The sequence below is a fragment of the Triticum aestivum genome, chromosome 3D, assembly GCF_018294505.1.
Source record: "Triticum aestivum cultivar Chinese Spring chromosome 3D, IWGSC CS RefSeq v2.1, whole genome shotgun sequence".
In the NCBI taxonomy this organism is placed as follows: domain Eukaryota; kingdom Viridiplantae; phylum Streptophyta; class Magnoliopsida; order Poales; family Poaceae; genus Triticum; species Triticum aestivum.
The window spans coordinates 591,901,312-591,913,938 of NC_057802.1; the positions used below are offsets into that span (position 1 = coordinate 591,901,312).

The 12,627-nt window shown below is 48.3% G+C and overlaps 1 protein-coding gene and 1 non-coding gene across 2 annotated transcripts; both read right to left on the reverse strand.

Moving 5' to 3' along the window:
* Positions 1-271: 271 nt before the first annotated feature.
* On the reverse strand, positions 272-344 carry TRNAK-CUU (transfer RNA lysine (anticodon CUU)). The gene has a single exon. It is a non-coding gene; the product is annotated as a tRNA-Lys (tRNA).
* A 534-nt stretch (positions 345-878) lies between these two features.
* Positions 879-5,237, reverse strand: LOC123080764 (non-specific phospholipase C2). The gene is made up of 4 exons (XM_044503705.1): positions 4,541-5,237; positions 1,758-2,275; positions 1,471-1,650; positions 879-1,367 (listed from the first exon to the last, which is right to left on the reverse strand). The coding sequence occupies exons 1-4, from the start codon at positions 5,116-5,118 to the stop codon at positions 1,045-1,047; spliced, it is 1,599 nt and encodes a 532-aa protein (XP_044359640.1). The 5' UTR covers positions 5,119-5,237; the 3' UTR covers positions 879-1,044.
* Between the last annotated feature and the right edge of the window lie 7,390 nt (positions 5,238-12,627).

The window sequence follows — 12,627 nt, forward strand, 5'->3', positions numbered from 1 at the left end:
TCAGAGTGGAACATCAGGATGCAAAAGGCGATTATACAGATCACAACCTTAACTATCTTCGTTTTGACTTTCACTTTTATGGTGTATATCATGGTTTGCGTTATTTATGACTTATTCCACCTAGTCAACGTGGAAGTCAAATCATTTAGTAAAATAATATGAAACATTTTGCACTTGTGAATTAATAAAGGGAAAAAATAGAAAGTTTTTTAAAACAACTTGAACTATTTTTTTTCCATTAAATGAACAAGGTAAGATAAAAAAAATAACACGCCCACCTTGGGGCTCGAACCCAAGACCACAAGGTTAAGAGCCTTGCGCTCTACCGACTGAGCTAGACGGGCATTTTGCTTAATTTTTCAAATTTACTCTCCTCAACTGTGTTTTCTCAAGTGATGTGAACATACTATGTATAGGTTTTTTCACCAATATTAGGCGATGCCAGCATAAAGTACTATACGCGGAAGTTCCCCGTTGCAAAACTTTTTGAGCAGACGAACACCGAAAGGTAGGCGGCAAGTAGGCACGATGTGTTTCCAACCCAGGCGGCCAAGGCACCGGATAGCTCTGTGTAGTACTAGTGTAGTGTGTACGAGGTGCCAACCGAGCTAGGAGCCTAGGAATAGGATCCTAGCTAGCCTCCTGACCTTTCATGGCTTTACATCAACGTGTTAATTATCTTTCCTAGTTAGGTTTATAATCACAACCAGCCAGTCGACTCCCCGCCCCGGTGATGGTCAGGATGAACTATTGGTTGCTTGATGACGATTCAAAACGGCATGCAGGTTGCTGCACGGATCGATGGACTTCCTTGTGCAGTTCTCTTCTAGGCCGACCATTGGATCGAATGCACATACACGGAGTCACGCGGCAATCCATCCATCATACATCACTTCCATTCCATGTAATGTAGCACGAGCACACCATATCGTACTGGCTACGCTACTCTGCTCGATCGATCTTCTATGTATGTATGTGTAGTACTAAGAATTTTGGTAATTCCAACATCAATCTTCATCCTATGTATGTATGCATCGTTGCTCTCTACGGACTATCATCTTGATCTGCAGGGGAGGAGGTCATTCTGGTGGTAAGGGAGGGCCTCATCTTGACGATCTGCTCGTCGTCGGCGAGGCCCATCCTCTTGGCCGACATGCCGGCCTCGAAGAAGCGCCGCACGGCGCTCCTCATGTAGGAGGTGCCTTCCCTCACGTTCATCCTCTCCCTGATCCTCTCCTGCAGGCTGCTTAGCTGGTGGTCGCCGTTCAGCACCGCCGCCAGCTGCACGATCTCCTGCTGGAACGAGCTCAGCTTCGCCTCCTCGTTCGCCTCCGTCTGCCGGATCCTCGTCGGCGTCGGGAGTTGCTCTGCACATTTCATAACTTTCATAGATAAGCAAGCTACTCATCGCAAGAATACAAAGCAAGCCAAGTGGGCATACCAAGTCGTATGCTGAACTTGACAAATTACCTGGGCAGTCTGTCCTCGGTTCAGTTCTGGTTTGCACGACACCTTCGAAGGTCCCAGCCCACGCGTCCCTTTTTGTCAGGAAATCCTGTGGCAGATTGAACAGCTTCTTCACGGTTGCCGGAATCGAAGAATGCTCGAATTGTGACGTCGGGGTTGGGCTTCCATTCGGCCCATGCATAACTGAAACCGAAACAAAATTGTCAGAAAGACAGTATATATAGCTGGCGAATTATGCACTAGCTAGCATTTAGTTTTGCACATAATTAACAAAGAACGTGCTGACTGACCTGTCCCCTTCTCAATCCATGGAGAGATCAAGATGGCCGGGACACGCACCCCCAATCTGTTGAACGTGAAGTTGTACGGGGGCGGGCCGACGATGTCATCGGGGCTCGGCACACCATCGACAGGGGTGGGCACATGGTCGAAGAACCCACCATGCTCGTCGTAAGTGAGGACCATGAGCGTCTCATTCCACTGGGGGCTGGCGCGGAGCGTCTCGTAGATCTCCTTGACAAACATCTGGCCCTGGTAGACATCGTGGGAGGGGTGGTCGTCGTTGGCGGGGTGGTCCTTGGAGTCCATGTAGTGCTGCTCGATGACGGCATAGTTGGGGAGGGAGCCACGGCGGGCGTGGTCCCGGAACGCGTTGTGGAAGGGGTGGAAGTTGAGGATGTACTTGAGCTTGCGGAGGTTGCGGTAGAAGAGCACCGCGGGCACGTCCTGGAAGTAGACGCCGAAGGAGAGGCCCGCGTCGTGCACGTTGTCGAAGATGGTCCTCTGCGGGTACCCCTTGGCTAGCAACCTGCATAGGTGCAACACCATTGTCAGAAAATCGGTCAGGGTAGCTCATGTCGTGGTCTCTTCAGTTCAAGTGAGGATAGCAATATTGTTCCTGCTCCCCGAAACTGCTTCGTCGTGTAAAGGAAAACGTTTTTTTTTAGCAGACAAGAAGACATTTTATTGAGTGAAATGTAAAAGAAAGCATTTTTTAGACAGGTAAAAAGAAAGGATATGCTCTGGATCCCTTCTGAAAACATTTTATTGAGTGGAAACTTCGTTTTGCTCATTTCTGTCTTCCTGCCACGGGCTCAATCAAGTCGACTGGACTGGGCTGTTCGGAGGCCGATAGTGCTCGCTCAGTCACGTACTGTTGGGCTGAGACTCGGCTAGTTTTTGGGCCTGCCATGATACAAGCTGGTGCAGGACGACAGCAATGAAAGACCACCCTTCTAGAAAAACACTTCTACACCTAAAAAAAACACTTCTAGAAAAAAAAAACCTTGTAGAAAAAAAAACCCTTCTAGAAAAACAACACTTATTTAAAAAAAAGCAATCAAAGAATACGTAATCACGTATTCTCAACCAAAAAAGTAATCATCGTATTCTCCAAAAAATCTTTCAAGAAAAAATATTCTCCAAAGAAAAGAAGAACGTAGTCACGTATCCACACGTACCCCTAGATGAAACACGCCCTCTGCTACTCTTGTGTATAAAAAACGTAGTAACATATCGAACGCCGGTGGTTCATTTTTCCTTTTTACCCTCGAACGCGTTGAGGGTACAGTTCAGGAGTCTTGCCGCATTACTACTCCTACTACCGACAAAGTCATGGGAGGTCGCATGGCCGAATAAATTCAGCCAGCCAGCCAGCCAGCTCTCTTGTGTCACGGACAGAGCCGGGCATGCACGGATTTCCACTCTCGTCACTGGCCCTGCTGGACAACCGAAACTTTGAAATAGACGTGTCGAGACAGACTCACTGACGGTGAGCCCAGTCAACCTTCTGGTCCCACGGTTCAGCGAGGCGGGCCACCGCGTAGATGTCGCGAGAGTATTGCCAGGTCGCGTCAGTTTCACATGGATGCATGATTGATCGTGCGCACCGTCCTCTGCCGATTTAGTTATTTGATTGACGAGCCGATCGTACCAATCTATTCTAATCCTGTTTGATTAGCCGCATCCAGCACCAGCGTGACTGGTGTCTGGAGCGTGACAAAAAGCAGAGGCGCGAGAAAGCAACGCGTGGGCCCATATAAAGATTTGGCAGCCGGGATTTGGGTTCCTCGTGTCGGGCCGGCCTCTCCAATCAAATCGCACTTTCTTGGATTATTATTATTTGTGCGAGGGATGTCCTCTCACATTAGACACTGTAATGTCCAGGCTAAAGCTCTTTTCCCAACGAGTGCTTGGCTTTGCTGCCCAACCAAGGAAGAGGAAAAGCACTCGGATAAGACTGCCCTTGCCCTACACACAAGATGAAAGTGGTACCACTACACACTGGAATGATCTGTCCCACTTCTTCTAGTCGATCAGATTGATGTGTCTGACTGATATCTCCTATAGCCTTGCAGCAGCGTTTGGGCAAGGAGAGAGCTGCCGACAAGGGCAGCATAGTCTCCGTGCACTGAATGCTCTGTCCCGGCCAGATATAAATCGGCCACTCTGCTTCACACTAACGTCAGCGCAAGCTATAGTAGTACTACTCTACCTCCTTCCGGCAACAGGGTAGTACGTCTGGTTGTACATGGTGCCACGTAGCTACTGTACCGTACTACTTTGACCAAAACAAGACCACTGATTTGACGACCTAACCAGTGTAATCCAAATAATTTTAGTAGTAGTATTGTAATATTAGGATGTGATAATGTACGTTCAAGCAAATTATTAATCCTAGTGTAAATAAAACCACAGATATGGCAACCATTAAATCATAGATATAAGAAAAACGTCTCCATCGATCGTGCTCGTGTTGCTAATACGCAACACCCTCGTACTCGTATAGAGCTAGCACTTTTCTACAATTAGCGCGATCACGACATTCTTGTTCCTATAACCCTAAAAAAGGTGACATTCATTCTTGTTCCTATCTAAGCGCGCATCATCCCCAACAACCTACCATCCATAAATTATTATTTTTTTCTTGTTGGCGACCAACCCACCCCTCTCCGTCCGCAATGCAGGTTGGACTCGAATCCGCCACGCGCGCCCACGCACACGCAAAGAATCAAGACGCATTCGCCGGATAGATGGAACAGAATTAAGGCCTGAAGAAGGAGGGCGTACGTACTCCGGGTTGTTGCTGGTGGCGCCGCCGGAGGTGCCGGAGTGGACGAAGAGGCGGTTGGGCTGGGTGGACGACGGCACGGACGCGAACCACCGGTCGCACACCGCGAACTGCGCCACCAGCTCCCGGTACACGGCCACGCTGTCGGGCGCGAACCCGTTCATCACGGCGTCCGTCATGTTGCCGCCGCCGATGGACCGCGCCTGCTGCACGAACCCGTTCATCCGCGGCGGGCCGGACGCGTCGTCGGACCCGAAGATCTGCTGCCGGATCTCCTGGTACGAGTGGCCCGGGTCCGGGTCCACGAACTGCGCGCCGTCGCCGAAGTAGACGCGCGGCCCCGCCGCCGGGTCCGACGCGTTGGCCGGGTTCCACTCGGCGCCCGTCACGCCGTCGATGGCCGGGTTCAGCCGCTTCATCCACCCCAGCATGTGGTCGAACGACCGGTTCTCCATCACCACCACCACCACCGTCTTGATCGGCCCCGCGAAGGCGACGGCGCCGGCGCCGGACGAGGCGAGGGCGAGGAGCAGGGCCATGGCGGCCGCCAGGAGACGGCGCTGCGGCGTGGGAACCGCCATTGTCGGTCGACTGATTGGTCTGTGTGTGCGCAGCGCAGTAGTGGAGAGAGGACTTTGGGGGAGCTCGTGAGGGAGATGGACCCCGCCCGGCTCGGCTGGTTGCCTTGTGGGGTGGTGGTGGAGGATGTTGTCTTTTTATCGTGGACGGCGGTGGGCGGGGTCTACATCTTCTGGACGGGCCAAATTTGCTACGCCCATGCACGGCTGCCGTGATGTATTCCTAGCTAACACAATTAATCTTCGTTAATTAATTCCTGCAAATCATGCGATGGGGTCAACCAAATTCCTTTTGGCATATCATAACCACGTTTACGGATAAATATCCTGCAATAAAAAGGCATTTAATCTAGGAAATAATAGAAAAAAAAATAAGATTATACCATGCATGAATTTAATCTTATCCAGTTAAGTGAGGGGATTTTTTTCTTCTTCGAAATGGAAGTTAAGTGAGGGGAAATTATTTTGTCAGAATTAGCTATTTCGTAGCCAAGATGATGTATCCGTAGCTATCACAATTAATCTTCGTTATTAATTCCTTGAAATCTAGCAATGAGTCAACGAAATTCCTTTTAGCATATCTTTACCCCGTTAATGGATATATATTGTGCGATACAATAATATTTAATCTAGGCAATAATAAAAAAGATATATATTGTGTAGTACCAAGTATGTGTATTTAATCGTATCTAGTTAACACTAGTAGAAAAAGGGTCATCTGTCCCGGTTGGTAAGGGCCTTTTGTCCCGATTTTTGAACCGGGACTAAAGGGTCGTTACTAATGCCCTAGCCCTTTAGTCCCGGTTCTTACACGAACCGGGACAGATGGGCCTCCACGTGGCCGGTGCGGCGAGCCCAGGCAGGAGGGCCTTTGGTCCCGGTTGGTGGCACTAACCGGGACCAATAGGCATCCACGCGTCAGCATTTCAGGGGCTGGGGTTTTTGTTTTTTTTAAGGGGGGGGGGGGGTTGGGGGTTTTGGGGGGTTAATTTAGGTGTTTCATATATTGTGTTAGCTAGCTAATTAATAGAGAGAAGTGTCCTCTCTTATCTCCGTGCTTGGTCGACGCTACGTACTATATACGTATAGAGAGGACTAGACACGCTAGCTAGTAAGCAAATGAAGGAAACAGAAGATCGTCATGAACATATGCATACAGAGAGAAGTGATATCGACCACCTCTCCTTCTCCGAGAGATTGGTCGAACAACAAGTTCTCGCATATCTATCCGACACTACTGGCTACATATATACAATAATTATCTCTTATAATATAATCTCCTAATTATATATGAACACAGGGTCAACATAGTATTCTCCGTTTTCAGCGATCACGTGGTCAAGGAAGAATGCCGCCAATTCCTCTTGAATTGCTCGCATACGATCTGGTGCTAGGAGTTCATCCCGCATCCGAAAGATCTAATTTGAAGAAGGGGGTCAATACATATATATATGAATAAATGAAACTCAACACAAATGATGGTAATAAAATAAAATTGTGAATATTATTACTTACGCACTTCATATTGTTCGTCAGAGTAGCCCCGCTCACAGGTCGTGTGGCGGATGGACTCGCAAACGTAGTATCCACAGAAATCATTCCCTTGTTCCTGCCACAACCACTTTACAAGAAATAGAGGTCAATCAAACTGATAAGCAAGCATGCTAAATGGTATTGATGAAACTAGCGCTTGAATCACTAGGAGATGCGCGGAACATGCTACTATAGTACTTACTTTCGGGTGTCTAAATTGCAGCTTCTTCGGCAGTCCCGGAGCTTTTTTGGTGAATTTTCTCCAAACCCTGCCAGACAAAGAAAACAATTACTTGATATCAGGAAATGAACAAAGTTGCTGATATGGTGGATAATGATCGATTTAACTTACTTCTCGAGCATTTGAGTCATGTCCGCATAGTCCTGGGGATCTTTTCGTCTCGAGTCTAAGACGGTTACTACTCCCTGCTCAAGCTTAATCTCTAGGAGAATATAGTGGAAGCTGCGCACGCATGCATAAGTCATCAATTACATTACTATAACCTGGACTAATAAGGGAAACCGAATATGCACAAGACAGTAACACTCACTTGAAGTTGTAAGGAAAGAGTATTATATCTTTGTTTTCATTTATTACCAACGATCGTAGCAAGTTGGCCTCGGTATTTTCGGCATGATATTTAACCTCAGTTGCATCTATGAGATTTGTGTTAATGAATCCAATATCACCGATTTGTCTTTTCTTCAATTCGGCGATCTTCAATCTGCATAATATAGTGAGGATAATTATAAATACATGCAATGAAAGAGCTGACCTATATAGAGAGACTTAATGACAGAAGTAGTACTACTTACAGACAGTAGCAAGTGACCGTTGATTTATCGAGGGCCTTTTGATTGAAAAACTGGAAGAACTCCTCAAATGGAACATTCAACAGTTCAATTCCAACGAGGTCATGCTCCTCTTTAACTCTCAGCGTCAAAGTATTCCTCCCCCCAGACTCTCTGCAGGTTTTCATGTACCAATCATGTAATCTTCGCATCATCGTTGTTAGAGATCTTTCATCTTTGACGAGAGGCTTCCCGTAATGGTATTTGTGTTCGTCCACCTCCAAGAAATCATAATGTACATCGTCGGGCAGGTAATCTCCAAGATTGCTATAACCGGGCACCATCCTCGGATCATTAGCGACGATGTCGCTAGACACCTTGAGCGGGGGGCACGATTGGTTCGCTTGTTCGCCGAGCTGGGCAATTTTTTCCCAGCTCGTCGTTCTTTTAACCTTTGATCACTGACAGTACTTCCCGACCGCTCCGCTTCGACAAATGTCTTTGCAATAATGCGCTCATAGTTGCCTTTCGGCGGAGACTTTGGTGGTTTTGTCAGGGCAGCCAGAGTGCGCTTCGCTTTCACCGGATCTACCTTCTCCTCCGGAGGTGGATGTTTCTTTGCTTTCACCCCTTCAAAAAAGTTCGTCACTTCGGCTCGCACGATCTTCGTGGTTTCCTCCTCGGTCCTCTCGTATGGTAACTTCTCTGGAGTCTTCAGAGAAGGACCGAATCTGTATTGCCTCCCGCCTCTGGCTGTACTACTAGACGCCGGCAGAGCAGACGGAGCGGCTGCGGCAGTCTTCTTTCCTTGCTTACGAGGCGGAGGAGAAGGACTACGACGCGCCGGAGCAGCCGAAGCGGCGGCGGGTCTCTTCCGCCCTTGTTGACGAGGCGGAGAAGGAGGAGGCTGGCTGCTCGGGCGCGCCGGCGCAGGCGGAGAAGGAGGCGGAGTGCCGCCACGCGCCGGAGAAGGAGGCTGAGTGCCTTGATCACTCACCGGAGGAGGAGGCGGAGTGGCGCCACGCGCCGGAGAAGGAGGCTGAGTGCCCTGATCACTCGCCGGAGTGCCTTTACTCGCCGGAGGCGTCCAGTTCGGAAGGTTGATGAGCTCCTTCCGCCATAGGCATGGAGTCTTCAGAGCAGAACCCAGCCGAGTCTCCCCTTCACCGGTAGGGTGGTCAAGCTAGAGGTCCTCAAATCGCTCCGTTATTTCGTCCACCGTCACCCTAGCATATCCTTCTGGAATCGGACGACAGTGAAAAGTTGCGCCGGGTTCAGGAGGTCGAACAGAGCCGACATCCGCCTTGACTTTGAAGTTCTGCCATTGCGTCATAAGGTGGCAATGTTGAGACTCCGTGATAGCATCCACGGGGTAGCTAGCAGGAGCCGTCAAGACATGCTCCGGCTGAAGCAGCTCGGTGGAAGCCACGCTGCTTCTCCGCTGAGATGGCGGGGTAGCTTCGGGGGTAGTTTCGGCAGGTCGATTGCTGCGAGCTACTTCTCATTCCTCTAGCGCTTGAACCCTTTCGTGCAGCTTCTGAATTTGGGTCCGCTCCACTTTTTTCCTCCTCTCCTGGCATTTGTAACCGCCTGCGTCCGGAAAACCAGCCTTTCACGGAACAGAGCCTGGCGTGCCTCGTGTCCGTCCAGGGTGCTCGGGATTCCTGAGGGCCATTGTGAGCTCGTCGATCTCTCTGTCTGGAACGAACGTCCCTTGCTGTGCTGCATCGATATAGTGCTGTAGCCTCTTGACTGGTATTCTCAAAAGCTCGTCCGTCCAAACGCACTTCCCTGATACAGGGTCCAAGGTTCCGCCAGCCCCGAAGAACCAAGTCTGGCAACGGTCTGGCCAGTTCATTTTCTCTGGTTCGATCCCTTTATCAAGCAGATCATTCTCAGCCTTGGCCCACTTAGGCCGGGCTTTGAGGTAGCCACCTGACCCCGTGCGATGGTGAAGCTTCTTCTTCGCAGCATTTTTCTTGTTTGCCGCTGACAACTTCTTACTCTTTTCCGATGTCTTATGGGCCACAAATGCGGGCCAGTGATCTCTGATCTTCTCATATTTGCCGATGAATTCTGGTGTCTCTTCTTTGTCGACAAACGTTTTCAGCTCATTCTTCCACCTCCTGAATAGGTCTGCCATCTTCTTAAGAGCATGAGACTTGATTAATTGCTCTTTAACTGGCTTCTCCGGATCCTCCTCTGGCGGTAGGGTGAAATTTGCCTTCAGCTCAGTCCAAAGATCATCTTTCTGCATATCATTGACATAAGACACCTCAGGGTCTTCCTTCTTAGGCTTATACCATTGGTGGATGCTGATCGGGATCTTGTCCCTAACAAGAACCCCGCACTGAGCAGCAAATGCTTCCTTTGTCCGGATGGGTTCAATCGGTTGGCCGTCGCGCGCGATTGCTGTGATCTCAAACCTTTCATCCGAGCGCAACTTTCTCTTCGGGCCTCGTCTCTTTACCGAAGTTGTGCTCGATCCGGAGGGCTAGAAAAAAGAAGAAAGACGAGAGTTAATTAATATGTGTACATACCAAAACAATGAATGCATCAATTAGCTAGTCAGCACAGGCTTAACTAATATATTTACCTGGACGGACTCTGTTCGGTCACCGGAGCCGTCACCACGGGCTCCTTCTTGCACCAGCATTGGGTCACCGGAGCCATCATAATCATGTCTTTCCTCCTCCACTCTTCGATCACCGTAGCCTGCTTCTTCACCCTGTTCTTCCAGACCATCATTGTCGTTAAGATACGACAAGACATCACCTCCGGCTAAGATTATGTCCCCCAACACCTCTTCTGCTTCCTCGTCTCGTCCGTGCTCTATTGTTTCTACAAATATTACAACATGGCAATTATTACACAAACATGATAGCAGGTGGATATATTAGTGCAAACGTAGATCTAGCTTATTCCGGGTTTGGGGTGGCCTCGGCAACGCTTCAAGGGTAGGGGCGCGGCGGGGGGGGGGGGTAGGAGACCTACATCGTTTTTTCTAGGGTTTGGGTGTCCTCGAGAGTTTTGGTCGAGCGAGAGGGTCGGGGGGGTGCTCCCGTGGTATAAGTTATCACGGTCGAAGTTATCCGGGAGGGGGTTATATCGACAACAACGACATACATACATACATGGGAAAATAATGTTATTGGGGAGGGGGTAGGTCGAAGCCCCCCCCCTCGTGTTAAAGTTATCGGGACACGGGGTATATCGACAACGACATATCCGATAAAAAATAAGAAGACGAAGAAGAAATAAAAAGAGGAGAAGAAGATATTAATAGAGGAGAAGATTGAAGAAAAAAGAAGAAAAAAGAGGAGAAGAAGAAAGGAATAGAGGAGAAGAAGAGAAAATAGAATATAGAATATTAGATTTTCTCTTCTTCTCCTCTATTCCTTTCTTCTTCTCCTCTTCTTTTTCTTCTTTTTTCTTCTTCTTATTTATTTCTCATCTTCTTCCTCTCCTCTTCTTCTCCTTTCTTCTTCTTCTTATTTTCCTTTTTCCTCTCATTCTTTTTCTTCTTCTTCCTTTCCTAGCTAGATATATAAAACTTTTCTAAAAATGTAACTTTTGCATATATAAAACTTTTTCTTCTTCCTTCTTCTTCCTTCTATTCCTTCTTCCTAAATATATAAAACTTTTCTAAAAATGAAACTAACATAAAATGTACTAAATCAAAGAACATATATAGATAAAACTTTTCTAAAAATCTAACTTTTGCATATATGTATTTTTAAAATATCATTACAATTGAAAAAAATACATACATACATACAAAAAACATGTAAAAAATACATACATACATATATGAACATACATCAAAAAATACATATATCTAAAAAATACATACATACATATATGAAAATCTAAAAACATGTAAAAAAATAGCGCGGCGGCGGGGCCGGCAGAGGCGCGGTGCTCACAGAGGGAGGAGCGCGCGGTGGGCGGCGTCGGGGCAAGCAGGGGCGCGGGGAGTGGCGCGGAGACGGCGTCGGGGCAGGAGCGGCGCGCGTCGGGGCAGGGACGGCGCGCGGCGACGACGTCGGGTGAGGGCGCGGCGACGGCGAGGGCGCGGGCGACGGCGACGGCGGGGCGGGTCAGGGGCACGGCAGGGGCGGCGCGCGTCGGGGCAGGGACGGCGCGCGGCGACGACGTCGGGCGAGGGCGCGACGACGGCGAGGGCGCGGGCGACGGCGAGGGAGTGGCGACAGCGAGGGCGCGGGCGAGCTCGGGCAGCCTGGCGTCGTCGTCGGAGGGATCGAAGAACTGACGAAATTTTCACAAGTGCTGGCTTATATAGCAAACCCATTGCTACCGGTTGGTGGCACAAACCGGTACCAATGCCACCTTTAGTCCCGGTTGGTGTCACCAACCGGGACCAAAGGCCTCTTTTCAGCAACCCAAAGGGCGGGAAGCGGCGGCCTTTGGTCCCGGTTGGTGGCACCAACCGGGACTAAAGGGGGGGCATTGGTACCGGTTGGTGCCACGAACCGGTACCAATGCACCCCTTTAGTATCGGTTGGTGCCACCAACCGGGACCAAAGGCCTTGTGCTGCTGCGCCCGCGTCGAAAGTTTAGTCCCACCTCGCTAGTTGAGAGGGGCGCGCAGTGGTTTATAAGCCCCACTGCCGCTCCCCTCTCGAACTCCTCTCCATTGCAGGCTTACGGGCCTAATTGTCACTCCTATGCCTGATGGGCCTACTGAGCCTTCTGCGGGCCTGAATCCTGGCCCATCGATGGGTTTCTAGTCGGATTCAGGCCGTGGTGGCCCAGTAGGTAGCATATTTATTATTTTTTGCCTGTTTTTTGTTTTCTTTTTTGCTTTATTTATTTTGTTTTGTTTCTACTTACAACAAAAAACTTATTTATTTTATTTATTTTGTTTCTAATTACTTATTTATTTTACTTTATGATAATTCTTTTTGCTATTAAAGTTTCTAACAAAAAAAGTTCTTTATGAAAATTCTTTTTGCTTTCAATGATTTTGAACAGAAAATACTTCGATAATTTTAGTTGCATCAATTTTATATAATTTTAGTTTCAATAATACTAGAGGTTGCTTATAATGTTTTGAACAGAAAATACTTTCATAATTTTAGTTTCATAAATTTTATTTATGTTATTAAAGTTTATTTTATTTTGTTTCTACTTATATATTTTATTAAAGTTTATATTATTTTGTTT